Below are 26,818 nucleotides of genomic sequence, written 5' to 3'. Positions count from 1 at the left end.
TGGATATTAACTTAGGTTTCATTGTTATCTCTCTGTAATATGCTAATGAATCAACATTTTTGTTGTGCAATGAAATGTGTTAGAAACTCCATTCCATTTCCATGTGTGACAATTTTTCACATTGGCAATGAGTACTCACGATTTTTCTTCTCTACTTCACAAAGTTAATAGTAAATTAATTATATGCAAAAAAATCTGTGTACTGTTTCCTTATCCTTGTCAGTGTTGTCCTTTATACTGTCCTTGTGTGATATCTATGCTTTCACAGCATTCTAAAATTTTCTTTCAGGTGAAACTAGAATATCTACAAAAAAGGGGGAAAGGTTTTTGATAAGAATCATTAGACCAAATATAGTCAGAATGATACAGGAACAATTTTGAAAATACACCAATCTATAATTCTTTATCTTGAATGTGTAGACATGTTAGGATGATTGAGTATAGTAGAATGGTTTTTAAATTCAAATTGGATACAAAACATCCATTATGTTTTTTAACAATGCTTCTATTTTATTGCTGTGAAAAATAAATACCCAAATCAATAAGTTAAAAAAAAAATTGGAAGAGCTTATGTTGACTCATGGTTTCTGAGGATTCAGTTTTTATTACTATTACTTTGTAGCACAACTTGAAATCAGAGATGATGATACCTCCAGAAATTCTTTCATTGTAAAGAATTGCTTAAGCTATCCTGAGATTTTTATTTTTCCATTTGAAGTTTAGGATTTCTCTTTGAAGGTCTGTGTTGAATTCTGCTGGGAGCTGGATGAGAACTGTATTGAATCTATAGATTGCTTTTGGTAAGATGGCCAGTTTTTCACTATATCAATCCTACCGATCAATGAGCATGGGAGTTTTCCATTTTTTGGTATCTTCTTCATCACCTTTTGATTTCTTCCTTCAGCGATTTGAATTTTTCATCATACAGGTCTTTTACTTGCTTGGTTAGAGTTAAACCAAGATATTTTATATTATTTTTGGTGATTGCGAAGTGTGTTGCTTCCATAATTTCTTTTGTAACTGATTTTTTTGGAGTTAATTTTGTATTAAGCCACTTTGAGGATATTTTTTTTTCAGCTGTAGGAATTCTCTGGTAGAGTTTTTGTAGTTAATGATGTATACAATCATATCATGTGAATAGAGATACTTTGAATTCTTCTTTTCCAATTTAAATCCCCTTAATCTTCTGAGTTGTCTTAAAGTACTAGGTAAAACTTTAAGTACTACGCTGAATAGATATGGAGAATGTGAACAACCTTGTCTTGTCCTGATTTTAGTAGAATTGTTTTAAGTTTCTATCCATTAAATTTGATGTAGGCTATCAGTTTGCGGTATAATGCCTTCATTATGTTTAGTTATGGGCATTGTATCTGTGATGTCTCCAAGACCTTTATCATAAAGAAGTGTTGGATTTTGTCAAAGGATTTTTCAGCATCTAATGAGATGATAAAGTGTTGTTGTTGTTGTTTGGTTTTTGTTTGTGTGTGTGTGGTTTTAATTTTTTTTTTTTAATTTTTCCCCCTTTGGATTTTATATGTTGAACCACCCCTGCATCCCTAGAATGAAGCCTATTTGAACATGTTGGATGGTGTTTTTGATGAGTTCTTGGATTTGATTTAAAGCATTATATTGAGTAGGTTTTTTAAATATAAATTTTCAATTAAATTTTTATTTTATATATTAATTACACTTTATTTACTTTGTATCCAAGCTGTAGTACCCTTCCTTATTCCCTCCCAATCCCACATTTGTTCTCTCATCTCCTCCCTGTCCCTCTCTAAGTTCACTGATAGGGGAGGTCTTCCTCCCCTTCCATCTGACTCTAGCTTATCAGGTTTCATCAGGACTGGCTGCAATAACCTCCTCTGTGGCCTAGCAAGGCTGCTTCTTTGGAGGTGGGAGGAAGGTCGAAGAGCCAGCCACTGAGTTCATGTCAGAGACAGTCCCTGTTCCCCTTACTAGAGAACCTACTTGGTTACTGAGCTGTCATGGGCTACATCTGAGCAGGGGTTCTAGGTTATATCCATGCATGGCCCTTGATTGGAAAATCAGTCTCAAGAAAGACACCTGTGCCCAGATATATTTGGTCCTTATAGAGCTCATGTCCTCTCTAGATCTTACTAACTCCCACTTCTTTCAATAGATTCCTTGCACTCTGCCCAAGATTTGGTTATGGGTCTCAGCATCGGCTTTGATACACTGTTAGGTAGAGTCTTTCAGAGGCCCTCTGTAGTAGGCTCCTGTCCTCTTCCCTGTTTTCTCCATCTTCTGATGTCTATCCCATTTGTCTTTCTGAATAAGGATTGATCTTACCCAGGGTCCTCCTTCTTTCCTTTTTGATTTTTTTGTTATTTATTTATTTATTTATTGATGTTTATTATTTTTTATTTTTATTAATTACTCTTTTTTCACTTTGTATCCCCCCATAAGCCACTGAGTTCATGTCACAGACAGTCCCTGTTCCCCTTACTAGGACACCCACTTGGAGCCCAAGCTGCCATGGGCTACATCTAGCAGGATTTCTAGATTATCTAGGTTATCTCCATGCATGGTCTTGGTTGGAGTATCAGCCTGAGAAAAGACACCCCTGCCCAGATTATTTGGATTTATTGCTCTTCTTATGGAGCTCCTGTTCCCTCCAGGTCTTTCTATCTCCCCCTTCTTACATGAGATTCCCTGCAATCGGCTATGAGTCTCAGCATCTACTTTGATACCCTGCTGAGCAGAGTCTCTCAGAGGCCCTCTCTGGTATGCTTCTGTTCTGTTCCCCATTTTTCTCCCTCTTACAATGTCCACCCTGTTTGCCTTTCTGAGTGAGGATTGATTGTCCTACCCAAGGTCCTCCTTCTTGCTTTGCTTCTTTAGGTGTACAGATTTTAGTGTGTTTATCCTGTATTATATGTCTAATATCCACTTACTAGTAAGTGTATACCATCTGTGTCTTTCCGCTTCTGGGATACCTCACTCTAGATGATCTATCCTAGTTCCCACCATTTGCCTGCAAATTTCATGATTTCCTTGTTTTTAACTGCTGATTAGTATTTAGATTGTTAAACTTATCTTGATTTAATTTTGTTAAGTGGAATCTATCAAAAAAAATATCCCTTTCATTTAGAGTTTTCAATTTCGTGGATTAAAGGTCTTTGAAGTAAGACCTAGAGATTCTTCGGATTTCCTCATTGTCTATTGTTCTATCCTTGTTTTAATTTCTATTTTGTTAATTTGAATATTATCTTCCTGCCTTTTAGTTAGTTTGGCTAAGAGTTCTATCTTGTTAATTTTCTCAAAGAAGCAGCTTTTAGTTTTGTTGATTGTTTATTTTGTTCTCTCTGTTTCTAAGTTATTTGATTTCTGCCCTTAGTTTGATTATTTCCTGCTGTCTACTCCTCTTTGGTGTGTTTGGTTCTTTTTGTTCTGGAGCATTTAGAGGCACTGTTAAGTTGCTAGGATGAGACTTCTCCAATTTCTTTATGAAGATTATAGTGTTATGAACATTCGTCTTAGCCCCGATTCCATGTGTCCTATCTGTTTATGTATACTGTGCCCTCACTTTCATTGAATTTATTTCTTTCCTGGCCTCATCATCATTGAGTGAAGAGTTGTTCAGTTTCCATAACTTTGCAGGCTTTTTGTTGTTTCTGTTGCTGTTGAGGTTCAATTTTAGCCTATTGTATTCTGATTAGATATAAGAATTATTTCAATCTTCTTGTCTCTGTTGAGCTTGCTTTGTGACTAAGTATATGGTCAGTTTTACAGAGAGTTCCTTGTTGTTCTGGGGAGAATGTATATATTCTTTTGTATTTGGGTTAAATGTTCTGTAGATGTCTATTAGATCCATTTGATTCATAATGTCAATTTTTTTCAATATTTCTCTGTTTAGTTTTTGTCACATTCACCTGTCCTTTGATGAGAGTGGGTTGTTGAAGTCTTCCACTATTAATGTGTGGTATTCAGAGTGTAATTTAAGCTTTAGTAATGATTCTTTTACAAACATGGATAACATGGATGCCCCTACATTTGGAGCCTAGATGTTCAGAATTGAAACATGGTTTTAGTGAATTTTTCCTTTGATGAGTATTAAATATCCTTCCCCATCTGTTGGTTGATCCTTTTGGTTAAAAGTCTATTTTATTAGATATTAGAATGGCTAATCCTTCTATTTTTTAGGTACATTTTCTGGAAAATACCTTTTTCTTGCTCTTTATTGTGAGGTAATGTCTATCTTTGTTTTTGAGGTGTATTTCTTGTGTGCAGCAGAATAACAGATCTTGTTTTCACATCCACTTTTTTAGCCCGTATCTTCTTATTGGAGAATTGACTCTATTGATGTTAAGAGATATTAATGACCAGTGATTATTGATTACTTTAATTTTGATGCTGTTGGTGGTAGAGCATATGTGTGGCTTTCCCTTCTTTTGGTTTTGTTTGTGTGACATTACTTTTAATTTTTTCTGTGATTTATTTGGTGTCTTTACCTTCCTTTTGTAGGAGTTTTTCTTCTTGTGTCCTGTGTAGGGCTGGGTTAGTGGAAAGATATTGTTTAAATTTTGTTTTTCCATGGAATATCTTATTTTCTTCATCTATGGAGATTGAAAGTTTTGTTGGCTATTGTCGTATAGGTTGGCATCTGTGGTTTCTTAGGGTCTGCATGATATCTGCCCAGGCCCTTCTGGCTTTTAAGTCTCTGTTGAGAAATTTGGTATAATACTAATAAACCTGACTTTATATGTTACTGGGCCTTATCCCTTGTGGCTTTTACTTTTCCTTTCTCTGTTCTGTACATTTAGTGTTTTGATTATTATATGGATAGTGGATTTTATTTTTTATTCCAATCCATTTGGTGTTCTGTAAGTTTCTTGTATGTTTATAGGTATCTCTTTCTATATGTTAGGAAAATTTTCTTTTATGATTTTATTGAAGATATTTTCTGGGCCTTTGAGCTGGGAATTTTCTCCTTCTTTCCTATTATTATTAGGTTTGGTCTTTTCACCAAATTCCCTGGATGTATTGTCTTAGAAACTCTTAAGATTTACCATTTTCATTGACCAATGTGTCAATGTCCTCTATCCAATCTTCTATGCCTGAGATTCTTTTCTCCATCTCCTGTATTCTACTGGTGGTGATTTCATCTGTAGTCTCTATTCTCTTCCCTAGGTTTTTCATCTCCAGGATTGCCTCAGATTGTGTATTCTTTACTGCCCTTGTTTTCACTTTCAGGTCCTTAACAGTTTTATTCATTTCCTTCATCCGTTTGATTGTATTTCTCTATATTCCTTTGAGGGTTTTACTCATTTCCTCTTTGAAGGCCTCTATCATCTTCATAAGATTGGATTTAAAGTTATTTTCTTACTCTTCAGGTATGTTAGTATATCCAGGGCTTGTTGTAATAAGATAACTGTGTTATTATGGTGGCATATTGTCCTGGGTTTTGTTGAGTATGTTTTCATGCTGGTCTTTAGCCATTTGGTTGTCCCTGGTGTTGGCAGGCCTGTTGGTCCCTGATGGCATTAAGCCTGTGAGATTTCTTTCTTTCATTTGTTCTTTTGTTCTTTCTTTCTTTCATTAATTACAGCTTATTCACTTTGTATCTCCCCTATAGCTCCCTCCCTCTTCACCTCCCAATTCCACCCTCCCTCCCTTTCCCCACCGGTACCCCTCCCCCAGTCCACTGATAGGAGAGGTCTTCCTCCCCTTCCCTCTGATCCTAGTCTATCAGGTCTTCTCAAGAGTGGCTACATTTTCTTCCTCTGTGGCCTGGTAATGCTGCTCTCCCCTTGGGGGAAGGTGATCAAAGAGCAGGCCAATCAGTTCCTGTCAGAGACAGTCCCTGTCCCCATTACTATGAACTCACTTGGACACTGAGCTGCCATGGGCTACCTCTATGCAAGACTTCCAGGCTGTCTCCATGAGTGGTTCTTGGCTGTAGTAGCAGTCTCAGAAAATACCCAGAGTTTTGGGGTCTATTGCTCTCCTTGTGGAGCTCCTGTCTTCTCCAGGTCTTACTCTATCTTCTTTCATAAGATTTCCAGCACTCTCCCCAAAATTTGGCTATGAGTCTCAGCATCTGCTTCAATACCCTGCAAGGTAGAGCCTTTCAGAGGCCCTCTGTGGTAGGCTCCTGTCCTGTAGAGCTCCAACCTCAGACCTACAGAAATCTGGGATCCCAGGAGGCCTGTGGGATTTCAAATAGAGCTGGTAGTCTCTGATGACTGCAGGCCTCTGGTGATCCCTGATGAATGTCTATTCTGGTAGTCCTTGATGGCTGCTGGTTTCTGGGATTTTAGGTAGAGCTGAGGTCTGGGAGGTGGCACATGCACAGAAGTGTATCCCTTGAATGCTCATGTCCTAAGTGCTCGGCCCTTGATGGAAGCAGTGTTCTGAGGTGCTATTGTCAGGTAGTGAATGGATGAGAAGAGCTCCCACATTGTGAAGGGTTATTCAGTTCACGGATTTAAAATTGAAGCTGATCTCTTGGCAATATGGAAAGTGTGGCTTCATTACAGGAAGCATACTCTGTGGTTGTGTCTTAAAGATTATGTTGTTGTCCTGCATCCTTCTTGCTACCTCATTTTTCTGCTTTCTTGGCAGCATGGAGGGGAGCAAGTTTGCTACCCAGTACCATCTCTGTCAGAATGCTCTGCCACAGCACATACCAACAGTGATGGGGTCAAATGCCTGTGGAATGAAATCTCTGAAACCTCTAGACAGAATAAATCCCTTTACTTTGGTTGCTTTTTTTTTTTAGTTTCTTAAACACAATAATGAAAGTGTGAATAACTCAGGCCCAACACCCCTTTCAAAGGCACATCTCTACTGCTGACCCACCCCTAAAGGGTGCATCGACACAGCCAGTAACAACTTTAGCTTTTGTGTGTGTTGGTGTTCTACTTTCATGCCATGACAATTATGTTCTGTATTTACATACTATACAAAAAAGTTGTAATTTTTTAAAGAAGGTGTTTTTATATGGTCGTTTGAGATTACAAGCTGTGTTCAAGTCTGATTTGCAAAATATCTTTAAGACTTGTCCGGTCCGTTTCATCATCGTTTTCGATGAAATTTCTATCAGTTCCGTGAGCTCTGGTATGTTAGCTGAGTATTACAAGTTCCTAGGGATCATGACATCAACGCCTCTGGTTTTCATGCCACACCTCTTGTTTGATGATGCTTGCTTCCAAGTAATTCCAACAAAAGCTCAATTTCCAAACAAGTAATGTGTGAGACACATGAAACAAAGTAAAACTTACTGAGTACCTCTTAATATTGATAATTTTGGTATTGGGAACTTTTTTTTTTTCTGGTCAGTGCTTGGTTTCAGCTTACCACATCAAAATTGTAAAAAAAAAAAAAAAAAAAAACAGGAGCTTTGTACTTAAAATCTCAAACTTTCAGCTTCTGAAATCTGAAAATCAAAGAAGAGGGCTTTTACAATAATTAGATGAAATAAAAGAGAAAATAATTCACAATAATGGTTGCAGAACAACTTTCAATTAATATCTTTGAAGCTATGGTTACACAATAAAATGAATAGGTTACTCCTCTGACTGACTGAAAGTTGGCAGTGTATATTTTCTAAAAAGTCTCCGTGGAAGTATATTGAAAATGTCAAATAACTGTGCAAACAGGGAAGATGTATCTCAATATTCAGAGGTTATTTATACTAGCAAATGCCCCAAAGAAAATTCAGCACTCCTTATTTTATATTACCAAACTGGAAAGGATTTGGCTTATATCAAAATTTCTTAACCACCTGAAATGTAAATGTAAATACCTTCCTCTATATTTTATCACAATATTGATTACAAATCACTCATTGATTCTGTTTTGGGGACAAGGAATCACAAATTTAGTGGCTTAAATTTGTTATCATATATTTCCTTACGCTAGGTCTCATTGGGACATATAATGGTACTTGACTGGGCCTGCTCCTTTTCTAAAGTCTCTGGAGGGAGTTTTCTCATACCCTTTATCTTATTGGCCATAGGACCTATCTATAGGCCCAATTAGAGCCAGCAAGGTTGCCTTGGTTTGACCACTTTTCCATATTCCTGTTTCCCATGACAAAAGAAAGAAGACATACTTTTCTCTCAGGGATCTGTGTAATAAGTTTGAATATGCTTATTTAATTCAGAGTAAGGTCCCTCTCTGAGCTCCTCAATCAGGAGCTCGTATCTTCAAATTTTCTGTATTGGACAGCACAATTTATTTACTGATTTTTGGATGTTAGATCTCAAGCATTCTTTAAAAGAGATCGATTATTCCATCTCAAAACCCAAGTCTCTTGTCTCTGGGAAATGTCCTTGAGAGTTTCTGCTGCCATTCCTCATCATTGATGAATAGTTAGTACACTTTAGAGGGCTTTATTATTTTGGTAAGACAAACATGACAAACTTTATCCAGCCAAGAAGGCTAATATTGCCTCATTGTTCTGAATACTAGAAAGTCTATTCATGAACTCTCAGTAACTTTGCTTCCCTCTTGGGTATCATTCTTGACTTGAATGTGATCACTTTTTCATGGTATCCTTTTATTATTTACTATTGCAATTTATTCACTTTGCATTTATTTTTATGTATTATCTACTTATCATTATTTCTACAGTTCATTCACTTTGTATCTGGGCTGTAGACATTTTCTCCTCCCAGTTCCACCCTCCCTCCCTCTCTGCATCTTCTCCTCCTATACCCCTAGTCCACTGATAGGGGAGTCCTCCTCCTCTTCTATCTGATCTTAGTCTACTAGGCCTCATTAGTTAGTAACTTTTGCAAAAGTCTTATCTTCCCATGATTATTTTTTGTGGCAAATTGAAGGTTTCATGCAAGTAGTTTTAAGAAAAATATACCTATATTAGTGTAATTAGAAAGATGGTTTTTTTTCAGATTAGAAATAAAACACCATAACTTTAACCAATATTGAAATCACATTCAATAATGGGCGCGCGCGCACACACACACACACACACACACACATGTATATCCAGCGTGCTATTTGTTGGTTGAAATAATAAGGGCCTCTTGTGTTTGCATTGTAGTTTTCATATGGTTGGTTTCTCCCCTCCCTTCGCTCCCCTCCTCTCCTGTCCTCTCCTCTCCTCTCTTCCCTCCTGTCCTCTTCTCTTTTTTTGTCTTTCATCCAGAGCCTACATATTATGGTTGAACAGAGGGTTGAGGTGGTGGAGCAAAATACACATGATTATGCATATGTTCCCTTTATACACAAACTCAAACAAGAATACATAGAACATGCCACTACTATTTATGTCTGAAATTTGATTGCTTTATTTCCTGTTCTGTCCTGTAGTCAGGCTGATAGGCAACTGACTATGTAAAAGGTTAAGTAAATTTCTCCCAGTCCTATAGCTTGTTTCTATCTAGTTCTGTTATTTTAATGCTCTCATTCTAGAACTCATATTATGAACTGTTCCTGTAAATCTTTGGCTGTGTTAGATAAACATATTAGCTTTCAGTTCTATAAAAATTAATATTTAATTCAGGCTGCTGTCAGCATATAGGTTAAAAAAATATATCAAAACATGGTTGTCCTCTATTGCATTGGTCATAGCAGCACACAGCCTTGGCTAGAAGATGCTTGGATGAAGATCAAGTAGAGACACAAATGAAGAGTAGTGATTTATGCTCATATTTCTTTTAAAGGGTAATGAAATGAAACATATTTTGGCCACAGATGGAACGTGAGAATTTTCATGTTGTCAATATTTAAGAATATAAATAACTATTTAAAATGAAAAAAAGAAAAAGATTGGTGTCTGTTAATTTACTTTTTAATGGATTCCTGGTTAAATACAATATATAATCTTAAAGTTCAATAATATACAAAAGAAATGAGGACCACTGAGAACCTAGAATTTGAATGTTCTTAGAGTAGATTTCATAATATAAATAAATTCTATTATTTATTATTATTACAGAATGAATTCTTTCATTTCTCTAAATTCTTTCAAAGTGCAAGCTTTGGCTTCACTTTTATGTAGGTCTTATTCTACAAAAATATTGGGTTATTTGGTTGAGTCAAATAGTCTGTAGACTCTGTTACTATCATTTTGTCTCAGGGAACCACTCTTTGTTTCACTTTTTCTAATGGAGTACAGATATCAAGCACGAAGGAAGAAGAAAGAGGGAGAGAGAGAGGGAGAGATGAAGAGCAAGAAGGGTGTAGAGAGGGAAGGCACAAAAGAGGGAGGGAGGAAGAGAATGAAGGAGGGAAATAAAGAGGGAGGGAAGAAAGGAGACACAGAGAAAGAAGCCTGTGAATCTTATTGGAGTTTAGAACAATGGCTTTACTATAGACCTGACACACTATGTTTATAAATCTGAAAAGTTATGGTCTAGAAGCAAGAAGGGAGCAGATTCACCTTATAAATGCTTGTTTCGGTAGTCCATTTTTTTTTATCATTCCTTTGTATGTATTAGATTGGTACACTGTTTTTATTTCAGTGTCTATTCTGTTTTCAGAACATGTACAGAATGAATTGTTCTGTAGATTGTGTGATATCTCTATCTATCTGTCTTTCTGTCTGTTCATCTGTCTGTCTGTCTTTCTTCTCTACTTCCAAACTGTGGTGACTTCTCCATTTTTCGTAAAGGTTTCTGCTTCTAATTGTTGCTGTTTAAAATATTTTTGGTGCAGCAGTTCAAACCCAAGCTTTATGCATTCAAAACAATTAGTCCACCAATTATTATATATCTCCATCCCCACTCCAAGTTTTCATTACGAATTATTTTACTCCAGAATAACCAAATATGCTTTCTTGCAGGTTTCTATAGAAGTTGCTAAAATGTGTAGGATTTTGAATGGGCCTGATTGGGTGACATTAGAAACTTGAGAAACATCAAGTTAACAACAGAAACTGAGCCCTCACCTCAAATCACTAACAAGTTGTAGGAAATTAGGCTATGCCTTATGCAAACAAATTATGTCAGGGTTCATCAGTTCTGAGTATATACCAGACCCCCATGCATACTGTTGGATATAGTATGAATAAAATATATAGAAGACCTAATTTTATGAAATTTGCTATTTAAGAATAGCAAAAGCAATGGCTTCCTTTTTCTAATTGTATTCTCAGAATATCACTTCAAATGGACTTACTTTAAATCTTTTCATTTCTGAGTAATATTTCATTGTGTAAATGTACCACAATTTCTGTATCCATTCCTTAACTGAGGGGCATCTGGGCTTTTTCCAGCTTCTAGCTATTACAAATAAAGCTGCTACAAACATGGTTGAGCAGATGTCCTTGCTATATATTTAAACATCTTTTAGATATATGCTTAGCACTAGTATAGCTGGATCTTGAGGAAGCGCTATTCCTAATTGAGAGAGCACCAGATTGATTTCCAAAGTGGTTGTATAAGTTTACATTCCCACCATCAGTGGAGGAGGGTTCCCCTTTCTCCACATCCTTTCCAGCATGTGTTGTCACTTGAGTTATTCATCTTAGCCATTCTGATGGGTGTAAAGTGAAATCTCAGGGTTGTTTTGATTTGCATTTCCCTGATGACTAAGGACATTGAACATTTCTTTATCCAAGTGGCCTTCATAGTAATGGGGACAGGGACTATCTCTGACATGAACTAATTGGCCTGCTTTTTGATCACGTCCCCCTGAAGGGGAAGCAGCCTTATCAGGCCACAGAAGAAGACAATGCAGCCACTCCTGATGAGACCTGATAGATTAGGATCAGAGAGAAGGGGAGGAGGACCTCCCTTTTCTGTGGACTAGGAGAGGGACATGGGTGGTGTACAGGGAAGCTGGGATTGGGAAGGGAGGAGGGAGGGAGGTACAGGGGGATACAAAGTGAATAAACTGTAATTTATAAAAATAAAAATAATTAAATATATATATTTTTTCTATTTCTGTGGGCACCGGTGTCTATGGCCAGATCAAACTTTATTCACACTGGAAGATGAAACAGAATGCCAAGTGTATGTGCCTGAGTCATCAGAGTGCTACACCTTGCCTGATGTACACTGCTGAAGGGCTTGTGTGTGCACTGCCTTGTTCTCCTGATGCAGCTATAATTTCTACCTCAGTACAGACTACAGTGGTTCATGAGCTTGTTTTTTGTTTAAGTAAGTTATCACAGCAACAAAGGCCACAGGATAGACACTGTGGTCTTTTCGTTCTTGTTGCTTTGAGTTATGGGACATTTATTCTTTATCCTTTCAGTTCTTCATGTAAAACAGAGGGTAACTTGGTTTATTTGAGAAATGCTTGGAGAAATATCTCGAATTCAGTAAACTTTTATTTCCTTATACAATATAATTGGAGTAACGTGTTCACAAGTTGATCTTAGCTAAAATCTGCAGGTGTTTTTATGACTGCTATATTGCCTTATTATGTAAGTTAATTTTACAAATTGGTATCGATCAAGTGACTAAATGAAAAGTAATTTGTATTCTTTTCATTTACGTAACCATAGAACATTTCAGCCAGTTAATGGATTTTCTTTAGTTTACTCCTCACCATGACATCTTATCTGTTTTGCTCTATCACCCTAAGAGGTGCTTTACTTCTTTAAAGCTTCAGACATTATTTATTTATTTATAAGGCCCCAAACATCAGGTGATTGTACAGTTCTCTTTGGTTATAATTGGTTAGTCCCATTAGAATGCTTTTTTTTTTTTAATTTTTTTATTTTTATTTTATTTTTCTTTTTAGTTACATTTTGTTAACTCTGTGTCCCAGCTGTATCCCGCTCCCTCATTCCCTCCCCAACCCCACACTCCCTCCCTGGTCTCCTCCCTGCCCCTTTCCAAGTCCCCTGATAGGGGAGGACCTCCTCCCCTTTCATCTGACCCTGTTTTATCAGGTATCTTCAGGGCTGGCTGCAAAGTCCTCCTCTGTGGCCTAACAGACTGCTCCTCCCCTGGGGTGGGGGTCAAACAGCCTGCCCTTGAGATCCTATTAGAAATAGTCCGTGTTCATCCTTTTCTAACCTGCTTTGGAAGATGGTCTGTTGAGCATAAGAGTACTGAATCAGAAATTAGAATAAGAAAACGTTGGTACTACGCTTTGTGTCCTTAGGAAAACTGTATAGAAACGTGAAAAGAGCTAATATTTTTCCTCTTATTCTTTTTCCTGACACACACTATGTCATTCTCATAGCAGTCTGTGTATGTATCTGTTCTAGAATAAAGTTTTATTATCTCAAATATTTAGACTAAAAACATATTATGTCAAACTGATAAATGGAATGATTGTGATTTATAATGATAATTTATTCGCAGATGAATTTGCTGCTCATAACCCAGTTCCTGCCCAACAGGCACTATACCAGATCCTGAGAAGATAGTTTATTGTACAATTTGATTCAAGAGTGCTGAGCTTGTTTACTTTTTGTCAGATAACCTTCATGTAAAACCAGGGTCCCTAAAATGGCAGTGATGTCTGCTGCCACTAAACCTTTGTGAAATCCTTAGGTTCTAATAGATGCTGATTTTTTTTTTCCTGAGACTTAGATATTTCCTGGGAAAAAAATAATAAATCAGAGACATGTTTCCATGATGCTCATTTAGACTCAATAGAATTGTGAAATAAGTTGTGAAGTCAGGGATACCTGATTTTCAGTTAAGATGTGATTTTAGCTCTACATACTCTATCTATGTCTTCATCTCATTTGAGTAGAAGATGTAGTCAGAGTGTACTGAAGTAATTCTGTCTGGTAACTCTAACTCAATTTTGTCCCAAATTAATGCTAACAGAAAAGAATTTACTCTACATTTTATGTCTTGAATAAATTTAAGGTTATAGAGAAACCTATGAGAGCAAAAGGAGATTATTGTACAATAAATATGCACAATCACAAGAAGAGCGTAAACTCTTATTCTGATTCTGGGATTGATTGGTAGTGATCAAGTATAAGATAATTGGCCTTCGTTACTCATCTGTTAATTTGTTCATTACCCAGTGCTCTCTGTCCTCCCCACTCACTTACATTAACTCATCTATCTTAGTTCCTACATTGGCATTAAAATTTGAATATACACTTGAGGATGCAAAAGACCTAATGTTTTCCATGGATAACATTTAAGTCCCTGGATATAGTTTTTCTAAATTATTTTGCTTCCTTCTTTAAATAACTATTTTAAAATAAAATAGGAACTGTTCTTTTCTTCTACTTTCTTTACATTCACTGAACTCCACAAGTATTTATTGAGCTTCCAACAACATGACAAGCACATAACTAGGTAAAGAGAATGCAAAGGAAAATAAAATGCAAATGAAACTTCCCACGATTCTTACAGTATAAACTTGAGTGTTAATTAGGAGTTGTTATGCAAATATATGGGAGATGATGAGAGTGCAATGATGCCAGTTCTCATGATTCAGCTCCATCATGAGCAGCCCTGACATGATTCTGAAATGAAGACTGACTATAAGAGACTGTGATGATCACCTCTGCATACTGGACATTTTGTGCATCTCCAAAAAATGGAAGAACGTCTTCAAGTTTGCTGCGAAGGCAGTTACATGCATTTTCACAGTGCTTACCATACAGGAAACACTTGGCATATATTTATTAGTTCTTTCCGCATTGCTATGACACAATGCTTGACATGAACCACTTAAGGGAGGCCAGCTTTGCGTAGACTCATGCTTTCAAAGGGTTTAGCCATGGTTGACTGGCCCTGTGCTTGGTCAGCAACTAATGATGATGGATTGTGGTAAACTGTGAACATACCTTTGAAAACTATGTCAAGGCCTCCATGCCTCACAAATGCATGATCACAGTGACCTACTTCCTACAACTAGATCCTTCATCTAAAGTTTCTAGAGTTTTCCCAAATGGTATCACCATTTGGAGCCAATCATTCAATGTATTAGCTCATGGGGAAAATATTTTATTCAAACCATAAAGATATAACAGCAAAACAACAACAGTAAACATTATATTTCTCAGATATTTGTTTTCGTATGTCTCCCACAAAACTGAGACTCTTAAAGCAAAGATTATGTTCACTACCTCCATCTCTAACATAATATAACAAAAAGTACAGGGTGCATTCTACATGCTTAGTAAATGAAAAGATAATGTTCTCTTGTGCCATAGCAAGCCTATGGAGTCTTATCCATCAAGGCTGATTTTCATGTGGCGCTTATTCTGCTCTAGTTAGCAAAAGCAGCTTCTGAGAAAAGCAACATTCACATGTCCATATTACGCACAACTGTGAACATTTAGTACACTTGGGATGTCTTTAGCATCACAGGCTCATGTCAGTGGGATGAGTAATGGATAGATTCATTGCGTTAAATGTGCAAGATCTGACAGACATGTGGGAAAGAGCAGCAAAAATAGTAGCTTGTAACTGTGCTTTGCAATAGTTATGAGGGGCAGACTTGGAGTGCTAGCTTTTTCAACCAATCATTTTTTGTTGTACAGCCAAAATTCTTTTGTTATAATGTCAAATTCCTTACCTAGTGTTTCTGCATGTGTGTGTGAGAGAGAAAGAGAGAGTTGAAAAGGCCTCATTTTAATATCCTAATATAAAACACAACACAACCTTTAAAAATCCATTAGCCTTTTAAAAAATATAATATTTTTAAAAGTCTAAGGTCTCTTTTCAATGTCCAAAGTGTGTTTTAAAAAGGAGCTCCTAAAAAAAAAATGAAACTTATGTTTTTATTATTCCAAAGGGGAAGACCTGAATTATAAAAACAATCTCACTCAAACAAAACTAAAATGCAGTAGTGTGAATCGAAGTTCTGTAGTTCAGTGTATCACATCTGGGATCCATTTTCTGTCTTGTTTTCCACTTCTATTTAGGCAGCCCCACCACACCAGCTCTTCTACCAGCAACACACATAGTTGTCCTACATGCTTAGGCCAGCATGAATTCATACCTGCTGATAGCCTTGACAGACATGTCACAATCCTGGCATCGCCAATATCCTGGGGTCACTAAGACAAATGAGGCTACCCCTTCACCAGTGGCCTTTCTGAGTTCTCCATAGAGATTCATTTCAGTTGTACTCTTCTGTGAGTCGCTGCTGATTTTTCAGCCCCTGCTGATGAGCACATACAGATTCTTAGCAAAAAAAAAAAAAAAAAAAAAAAAAAAAAATTAAGAATGGTCCCTAGCCCAGATCCAATAGATTGCTCACTTCCCTATGAAATGTCACAGCCCAGTTCTCCACAATCCACCTTGTCCTTAGCACTCAGACCTTCCAAGCTCCTACTTGAACAGTTCAGCAAGATCCACACACTGAATGGCTCTTCTTGCACAGAGTGTTCCACAGTTCCTTGGGAATGATGTGATCAAAATCATTACAGTAACGGCTTCTTCCCTGGTCCCAATTTCTGTTGTAGTTTCATTTTTGTTGCAGTGACAGACACCATCACCAATAACAGCTTAAGAGATGAAGGGACTTATTTGGCTTATGCCCCCAGGTTAGAGTCCATTATGGAGGGAGGTCAGGGTAGATGCTCAACAGGGACTCAAAGCAAGTTCCTTGTAGTCATGCTGCTTGCTGGCCTGTTAACAGGCTGATCTGATCAGCTCAATCCCTTAACTGAGAGTTTCTTCTCAGGCATCTCTATGTTGTGTCAAGTTGTCACAGGTCACTAGTATAAAATGCATGTAATATTAGGTTCCTTAAGTCTTTCATAGAATGATATGAGTAAAAGTTACTTTATTTTTTACACATATAAATACTTGTGTGTGTGTGTGTACATCTTTGTCGTACTGATCACATGTTTAAGTCAGGTGACAACTACCATGAGATACTTTCTACCAACATGCTGGTTCCAAGGATAGCACTCAAGTTCCCAGGCTTTATGGCAAGTGTCCTTACCTGCTTTAGACATTCCACTGGCCTAAGTTATTTGTATTTGTGTTACAAATGGATTTATGCTGGGAATATCTAATTGTTGTGAAAAGTTGAAGAATCTATAGAATAAAAACTGTTTCAGCTATTTTATATTCATATGGCCTCTTTTATCTTTACATAACTTTTAGATTGATATATTATCTCAGGGTATAAAATCAATTATGGATATTAGTTGTTATATCCCTAGAATAACTAAAGATCAATGAAATATGTTAATCTCCACAGAACAGATAATTTAAAAGGTCTGACTTTTACTACTGTATTTATTCTTAGAAAACACAAACAAACAAAAAGCTATGCTCTGTACTTCTTTGTATTTCTAAATACACGTGATTATAAAACTTTACATCATAATATTATGTGTTAATCAGATGCTGTGGGTGTTTAGGATGTAAACAGTGCTGAAATAATTTCTAGCTTAAATAACAATAAAATTAATTTGTATGGTGTATTTGTTAATTTTAAAACATTATGGACAAGTGTGATATATATGAGTATCCACCCTGTCTCCAGAATGGCTTCTTTGTGAACCAAAGCCTGTATGAATGATATATTATTCAAATGTTCTTTTTTTAATAAAAATGCTAATGGAAACATTAAAATGCACATAAATTAAAATGATCATAAATTAGGATTAATATCACATTAATGAATTATAATCCCATATTCATTAAGATAAAGTGGCGTTTCAATATTTGTTCTTGTTCATAAATTTAATACAATAAATGAAAGGGATACACTTTGAGATTCAATAAATATTTGATGCAATCTTATGCTTCAACTCTTAAAAATATTCAAAGGTAAAGTCGGAGATCTCAGTGTATTTATTGCTCTTTGTTGCTATTTTATGTCTTTTTCATAATCTTTTATTTTCATTTATTGAAGCACTAAATACAATTCAAATTTGAGACAAAAGCTATAGATCCTATCATGAATAAAAGGAATTCCAGGAGAACACAATACCTTTTGAATTTGTATGCAATTCTTTCTACAACATACCTGTGTTTTAAAGGAACACATGTTTTATATGTCTAGGTGAAAAAATAATTAAGACTCTCCTGGCTGATAAGTAAGGGAGTTAAACAAAAAATATGTTCATTTAAGCATTATTTTGCAACATCAATTCAGCACTTTTTTTTTTACAATGAAAGATTCAAAAATAATGTACATTTGTTTAGATTTATTTATTTATTGTGTGTGTATGACTATTTGCCTGTGTGTATGTATGTGAAGATCATGCATGCATGATGTCCAGGGAGTTGAAAAAGGGACATCAGATTCCTAGACCTGAAGTTATAGATTGTTGTGATCTACCATGTGGGTGCTAGAAATGGTGCCTTCGTTCACTGACAGATGGCTCCTGACTGCTGAGCCATCTCCAAATAGGCACCTTAATAATAAATTTAACTTTTAAAGTATAAATCTCTGTAGGGGAATATACACATTTTTAATGGGGGAAAACTTCACACCAGAATATTCCTAACTCCCTCTTGCAAACAAACTATAAATATTTTTTCTTTTAACTTATTCTCTTCTCACACAATACATCCTGACTGCAGGCTCCCCTCCTTCCATTCCTCCCAGTCCCCTCTCCCCCAGATCCACTGCTCCTCCATTTCTCTTTGGAACAGAGCAGACCTCTCAGTGATATCAACCGAACATGTAACAAGATGGCATAATAGGATACAATAAGGCTACACACAAACCCTCATATCAAGGCTGGATGAGGCAAGCTGGTAGGAGGCAAAGCGTCTGGAACTTTGCTTTCCTCAGCACCTACCTATGTTTGCAAAGCCAAGGCTTTACCTCATTTTGAAATACCACAAACTTTCTTCAATCAGGGCTCATGGATGTAATCTGCAATACATCTGAATTCTTGTTAAACACTTGCCATTTTCCATGAAGTTCAATTCTTTTGCTTTAAAATGTGCTCCTATATCCTACCATTAATATTCTTTTCTAAAATATGAGAATTAATATTTTTTCTATAATGTGAGAATTTACATTTACTGGAATGTAAGTATTCTTGAAAATTAAATAAGAAATTAAAGTCTTAATCATATAAGTTGAGTTGTTCAATTTTTTTTTTTTTGCAAAAATACAGTAGCTATCTGATGAAACTCTTGAGCCACCCCATTTGATCTTATCAAATAGGAATAGTGCAGAGGTTATGAGACATTTAGCCCTCTGGTTTTAATATCTCATACTAAATAACTCACTTTAAAATAAAATGTAAGGATCTGTTTATATTAAAACTAACTAATGGTTACTGTTTCATTCTGTTTCATAAAAGGCAGCAAAAAAAAAACATTGTGTGTGTATGTGCATCAAAAAGTCAAAACATACACATACATCATTATGCTCGCTAGACTCTCTCTTCATTTTGAAACGATAAGGGTTTATATTTAACAAATGTGAGCAGTTTATAAAAGCTGGTCTAGATGAGGCTCATTGTTTTATTATAAGATGCTATGCATACAACTTTATATTATTTGCTTATTTGTATATACTGTTTACTGTATTTGTTATTTGCTTATGAGAGACTGAGAAAGTAGTGTAAAAAGAATCAATTCGATGGAAAAGCAAGGGTCAGTTAAATAATTCAGAAGATAATTAAGGTATCTTCATAACTAACCACTGCCTCTTTTCATTTTTAGTTACATACAGACCTGGATCCCGGAAGCAAAAAAATCAAGTATATCCTGTCAGGTGATGGAGCTGGGACAATCTTTCAAATCAATGATATAACTGGAGATATCCATGCTATAAAAAGACTTGACCGAGAGGAAAAAGCAGAGTATACACTAACAGCTCAGGCAGTGGACTGGGAGACAAACAAACCTCTTGAGCCTCCTTCTGAATTTATTATTAAAGTTCAAGACATCAACGACAATGCTCCTGAGTTTCTCAATGGACCTTATCATGCTACTGTTCCAGAGATGTCCATTTTGGGTATGTATGCTTCCAATTTCCCAGGCTTCTTATGGGTCATCTTTCAAATAGCTACTGGCATCAGGGATGGTATGTGGCCGAATAAAAGACATTTATTTCCTTCTTATCTCTCATTTGCATTTCCAAATCCCCTTTCTTGGCCTAAGTTCCACAGCTCAATAGCTTTAGTCCCTTAGTGATAGAAACTGACAGAGAAGCAGTTTTATTAAAATATTGCTGCTTACACCGCAGTGTTTCAATAGGCTAAATTTGTATTCCTGTCATAAACATGTATTGTTACTGAGACTGATTTATCAAGATTTGTTCCAACATGCCAAGCTAATCCGACTGATATTTGGTTCATGTTTAATTATTTTCTGCCTATACTCACATGCAGAGGTAGTGCACAGAAGCATAGGAAACTATTTAGGACTAGAGTCAGTCCGATGCTGGCTTGAGGAGTGGCTGAATCTATGGTGGATTATGCAGTCACTTTTACCGATGAGTTTCTCGTTTCATGGCTAATTTACCTTAACTTCATGGTTTCTACAAGTCATTGCTACCATCATCCACTCAGTCCTACCTTGTCTGAATCACTGATGCATTTACTGCATAAAAAAAGAAGGTAATATGCTTTCCAGAACACAGTTATAATACCCCCTCCTGTAGGTCTGATTGTTTATTATTTCATAAAGTATCATCCCATCCACATCTCAATCTCTTTATTCCCTGACAGGTCAGGAGGAAGGATCTAAAATTCAGAGTGCAGCATCACAAAAGTCGTTTTCTGTACATGCAAGATGCGGCTTAGTTTGTTTCAAATTGCATGATGGTAAACGGGAACCATCAAAGCCAGATAAACTAGACACACTTAAAAGTGACAAAACTGAAAAAAAAAAAACACAAAACAAACAAACAGACAAAAGAATAACTGACATTGCAATTCATCATTTTAAAACCCCTTCAATTTGACATGAGGCTTTCTGCCAGAAAAAAATACCTTATCAAAAAGTTCTATAGCTCATAAATATGACATTGATATGAATGCCAAGAAGAAAGTTATATCTGGAAAGTGTCAGCACAAAGATGATGGGCTTCTGGGGTGAATTTGTAACTCACTATCAGATATATCACAATGTTCCTTACCTAGCCAGTGTGATCTTAACACTGTAGTTGCTTTTATTTGCTCAGTCTGATTCTTTCTCAGTATCATCTACTCCTTCAATATTTGGCCACTTACCCATTTTTGGTCACTTATTCCTATGTTTTTTTTTTTTTTCTTGGATTTATTTTCTTTCCTCATACCTGTTTCTATTTCTTTTTTTTGCTCCCTCTTTCATTTGGTTTTTCTCCATTCTTTCTTTCTTCTCTACTCTTCTTTCTTTTCCTATTTCTCTTTCAGTCTCCCTCATCTCCTTGTTTTCTCTTTACCTTCAACTGCACCTTTGGTTAGCCAGGTCTTCACCCATTTGGACTATGTAAATAGCTTTAAAATCACACCCACTGCTTCATCTGCCTGCTTAAGCCAAAGCCTATATGCTCACATGTTTTCTGTATGTTTCACCTGAAAGTCCCAAAGAAACCACACAGAATATTTAAAAAAAATGTTACTACTCTTCTGCATATGTTTTTTTATTTATTTTATTTTATTTTTCTTTATTAATTACACTTTACTCACTTTGTATCCCCCCTGTGGTTCCCTCCATCCTCCAGACCCAATCCCTCCCTTCCTCCACCCTCTGCATGCATGCCCCTCCCCAAGTCAACTGATAGGGGAGGACTTCTTTTCCTTGCTCTCCTTATGTTTTTTTAATATATTACTTATGAATTCTATCTATCTAACTATCTATCTATCTGTCTATCTATCTATCTATCACAATTTATTCACTTTGTATCTCTGCTGCAGCCCCCTCCCTCATCTCCTCCTAGCCCCACTCACTCTCCCTCTTCTCCCCCTATGCTCTTTCCCTAGTCCCCTGATAGGGGTTGACCTTCTCCCCTCCTATCTTACCCTAGCCTATCAGGTCTCATCAAGGCTGGCTGCATTATCTTCCTCTGTGATCTGGCAAGGTTGCACCTCCCAAGGGGAGGTGATCAAGGAACCCACCATTGCTTTCAGGTCAGAGACAGTCTCTGTTCCCCTTACTGGGGAAACCACTTGGAAACTGTGCAGCTTATGAGCTTCCTCTGAACAGGGGATCTAGGTCCTCTCTATGCACGGTCCTTTGCTGGAGTATCAATCTCTGCAGGCCCCTGTGGGCCAAGGTATTTTGCCTGTGTGGGTCTCCTTGTGGAGTTCCTGACCCCTCCAGGTTTTTATTTTCTTTTTATTTTTATTAATTACACTTTATTCACTTTGTATCCCCCCCTATAACTTCCTCCTTCCTCCCCTCCCAATTCCTCCTCCCTTCCCTTTCTCCATGCATATCCCTTCCCAAGTCCACTGATAGGGGAGGTTTACCTTTCCTTCTGTCTTCCTTTCCTTCCTTCTGATCCTAGTCTATTAGGTCTCATCAGGAGTGGCTGCATTGTCTTCTTCTGTGGCCTAGTAAGGCTGCTCCTCCCTCTCAACTGAGGAATGGATACAATAATTGTGGTACATCTACACAATGGAATATTTTTTTTAAAAAAAAGGAATAAAAAAAGGAAATCATGAAATTTGCAGGTGAATGGTGGGAACTGGAAAAGATCATCCTGAGTGAGGTGTCCCAGAAGCAGAAAGTATATACAGAGGATATACACTTACTCATAAGTGGATATTAGATATATAATATAGGATAAACCTACTAAAATCTGTAAACCAGGTCAATAAGGTTTCTGGTACACATCCAGACTTGCACAACTTCCTGTGTCCCAATACACACTGAGAACCAATACAAAACCTGAAAGGTATTGATCAATCTGTCTTTTTCTTTCAAACTTTGCCGTACTTTGTTACTTTACACTGACTAAAGTGCACTCTTTTGTTTTTTATTAGTTGATTTCAAGTTTTGTACCAGATGTTTTGATAATATTCACTGTCCTTTCTATACTCATCTCAGTTTCAAAACCCCTTCCCTTACCACCTAACTGTGGTTTTGTTTTTATTTCATTTTTTTTTCCTTATTGAGCCCAAGTATGCTGTCCTAACATTCCTGGATCTGTGATCTTTCACTTGAACATTGTTGACTTATCCAGGGATATACTTGTCAAGAACACTAAACCTCGTTCACCCAGTATGCAAAAAATGCCAATATGCCCTCATGTATGGGTGGATCTTCATGCCGATCTTTCCTCTTCATGCTGCAATTTGATTAAATTTAGACCTACACAGGTATTGTGTGTGCTATCACAATGACTACAAGTTCATATGTGCAACTATCCTGCTATGCCCAACAAGCACCATGTCTTTGTAGCAAGCACCATGTCTTTGTAGCAAGCTACCACCTCTGACTTTTAAAGTCTTTCTGCTCTCTCTTCTGCAGTGATCCTAAGCCTACAGTACATATACACCATTTAGTCCTGGGCATTCTTGAGTGCAATATTTTTTTTAAGACACATTTATCCAGCATCATGATCAGGCTATTATATGTAGCAATCGACAGCATGGGTGAAAAAGGTCCACAGTAAAACCTTTTGTTGGAATGCTTTACGCTTTCCACAGAACAGAAGCTAAACTAACCTGTTACACAATTAGTTGCAAACACTGTCCTGGAGGGTATTTTTTTCCCATCCACATGAATATTGTCTGAATACATGTTTTCTTTGTAGCAGCTAGGACCTGCCACCGCTGTGCTTGGCTGAGTTCACAATTCTGTTGTAACCGGTAGCTTCCCTGTCACTTCTCTGGCTCCTCTCCTGCTACACTTTGTTTTCTGGCTGTGATGTAATTAGAACCTCCTGCCACTGTCATAGCTACTGCTGCTGCTGGAACCTCCATAGCCACCTTGGTTTCATGGTTTCACAAAGTACTGGCCACTACCAACATAAGGTCCAGAGAAAATGCCTTCAAAGTTTCCTTCTTGCAATGGTCCAAAATTTGGAGACTGATTGTTTTAACTGCCAAAATTATTGTAGCTTCCACCATCTCCGAAATTGCTTCCACTACCATGGTAAAAGCCGCCTCTGCTCCTCTGATGTTATAGGTGTCATATCTGCCTATATATTCTCCGAATAGACACTTCCCTGGTTTCCTTTACCCTGTCTACCACTTCCACAGCCTATACTTCCTCCAGAGTAACCAGGGCCACCTCTTCCACAACCAACATAATTACCAAATCGATTGTATCCATCCACACTGTCAGTATATCCACCACCACCGTGGCTGCCACCAAAGCCACCATGATCACTGAGGTTTGCTCCTAAACCAAAATTGATACTGTCACCAAAACCACCTCCATGACCACCACCAAAGTTTCCAGAACCCCTTTGATATCTCTGACTGGATGAAGAACTAGTCATCTCTTGTTTTGTCAGGGCTTTTCTTGCTTCACAGTTATGGCCACAGTACGATATTATTGAATAACAATCTTATCCCTACAGTCATGGTCATCAAAGGTGACAGAAGCAAAGACCTTCTCCTTTCATACTGCCCCTGTCAGTCATGATTTCAGTCAGTTCAGTTTTACCGTAGTGCTCAAAATAATCTCGTAGGTGATGTTCTTCAGTGTCTTCCTACATACCACCAACAAAGATCTTTTTCACGATTAAGTGGGCACCTGGTGTCTGAGAATCTTCTCTTGAAACGGCTCTCTTGCGTCCCACAACTCTGCCATTCAACTTCTGTGGTCTTGCAATCACAGGGGCATCACTTCCTCCACAGTGGCCTATGTGACAAACCCAAAGCTCCTGGATCTCTTGGTGTTTGGCTCTCTCATTACCACTCTGTCAGTGAGTGTTTCTCATTGCTCAGAGTAACTCCTCAGACTCTAGTTGGTTGTATCTAAGCTCAGCCTTCCAATGAAGAGCTTCAGCTGCAGTTCCGGGTTTCTCAGACTAAGACTTGACGGCAGTGAGATGAGCCTTCAGTGAAGTTTCCTCAGTCACATCAACAGGCAGAAAAAAGTACAAACTTTTTTTTAATTAAAAAGTAATTAATTAATTCATAATTAATTTCACATACTGATCATAGTCCCACAATCCCTCCCTCTCATCTTCCAGTCCCATACTCCTTCCCTCTTCCCCCAGACCCCTCAACGGATACTCACTTCACTCTTAGATCAGACCCCAGTGTCTGCCAATAGATTAACACAGTAACCTGCCTAACAGTATACTTAAACATTCTAATCTTGTGAGTTAATGTCTGCACTTACCATGGGAAAATTGTCTTCCATGTATTCCATAGTTGTTTTTATTTTTATTTTTCCTTAAAGTTTGAATAAAACTGAGCAAGCTCCTTAGTTGGGGAGATTTTGCTGGCTTTATTTTCATTTGATCTCCTGTTCCCTCCAGTCTATATTAAAACTTGGGTAGAAACACCGATTTCAGCCACATATCAGAAATGATTTCAGTTCTTCATATCTTACGCATAGATTTCTCCTGCCAGGATTCCATTTTATCTAGTTCTTGTGAGAGGAATTCTATTATTATTTATTTTTTCTACTCATGAAAACTGAATGGTTACTCTGTAGATGACCGAAATGACACATTTTCTAGGAGAGACTTTTATGAATTCCTAGCTATCATGTACCTCTCTTCAGTCAGCTCCACCATAAAAAATGAAGTACACAAACAAGCAGAAACATCTCCATCTTTGCACAGCTTTTAAATTCTGAAGAACAAGCAGAAAATAAGAAATGCTAAATGATTTTCCTTTTCTTTTACATCTTGTTTTGCTCTACTCCTTTAGGTCAAAAAAACTTGCCCAATTTGTCTTTTTGTTTAGGTTTTAGTAAGACAGTTTCTAAAAATAAAATTATCAGCACCTTCTATACACAGGGCACCCTGTGTATTTATTAATTACTAATAAACAGTGAATACAGAAACTACAACTGTCTCATGCTACTTTATCTCCCATAAGGCCAAAGTTGTATCTGTTGGCTATAAATGTGTCAGATGATGACTCTTCTGTGCATGTAAGTCACGTGCCTGATGCATATGCTGGAAAAGAAGACTCCAGATACATACACAAATGCCAAAGTTATTTTCAGCAATGAGAAGTTCTACAGAATGCCATGTGTACTTATACCTCTGTGTATATATGTGTGCACATATCCTATAGAGTTTTTTGTTGTTTTAGGGATAAATTTAAGTACATACACATGTATTTATGCACACACACATCCATACTGTACATATGCCCATAAGTGTTTAAATCTTTAATATGTAAGAACTATGCCAAAATTCACAAAGAATTTGTTGGAGTTTCCGGTGCAAAATTGAGTCCAGTTTTCATTCTTTATTCAGAGTTTGATTGTGATATTTTGACCTATTATTATGGCCTATTTTCATAATTATGATGATTGGTTAATGGCTCCCGCACTCTCATGCAAGATAAAGAAATGCTTGAAGGGGATGCACTTATTGTTATTGCTTGTTTGGGTGATGGTGAAATTATTTTTACTAATACATGCCTCACCTTACTTCTGTCCTGTCCTGTATGTATTGGTTTTAAGGAGTGGATGTCTGGTCTTTGTTGGATGCTAGCTTCTCTGGTTAACATAAGCAGAGGCCGTTGTACTCTTTTATTGTCAAGTGTGAATTATTCCCTTCATTGTTCATGAAGGTGAGTATCGGTATGAAGGTCAGCTACTATCCCCTTTCTCTTCCCATTACCTATGCTCTCTTTTAGAGTTCCCCCCCCCCCCGCTTCCTTTCCTCTTTCATTTTTCTTCCTTCGCTATTACAAAAAAAATACCAAAACTGCACCTGTATGCCCTAAGGAATGTCAGTAAGAACTGAGGGATTTCATTAAGCAGGAAGTGAAAAATAAAATTCTAATTGAGAAATTTGCCAATATTAAACTGAAATGAATGTGATGTTTGAGAATTGCTTGCCAGTTGACAAGCTGTCAAGAAAAACTCACATATATATTTGTCCAAATGGCAGCCAAATTAAT

The 26,818-nt window shown here is 37.0% G+C and overlaps 1 protein-coding gene and 1 pseudogene across 4 annotated transcripts in view; one reads left to right on the top strand and one right to left on the bottom strand.

Annotated features, from left to right (window-relative positions):
• Cdh8 (cadherin 8) overlaps window positions 1–26,818 on the top strand; it is a 425,418-nt gene that overhangs the window by 122,118 nt on the left and 276,482 nt on the right. For all 4 annotated transcript variants that reach the window (XM_055621036.1, XM_055621035.1, XM_055621034.1 and 1 more), the window contains exon 3: window positions 19,509–19,803. In XM_055621036.1, coding sequence (XP_055477011.1) covers window positions 19,509–19,803 — 295 coding nt within the window. The remainder of the gene's footprint in view (window positions 1–19,508; window positions 19,804–26,818) is intronic.
• LOC129686893 (heterogeneous nuclear ribonucleoprotein A1-like 3) lies at window positions 23,649–24,653 on the bottom strand (annotated as a pseudogene).

The sequence above is a fragment of the Psammomys obesus genome, unplaced genomic scaffold (assembly GCF_907164565.1).
Source record: "Psammomys obesus unplaced genomic scaffold, mPsaObe1.curated_primary_1811, whole genome shotgun sequence".
In the NCBI taxonomy this organism is placed as follows: Eukaryota; Metazoa; Chordata; class Mammalia; order Rodentia; family Muridae; genus Psammomys; species Psammomys obesus.
This window is presented reverse-complemented; position numbering and strand designations above follow the sequence as displayed.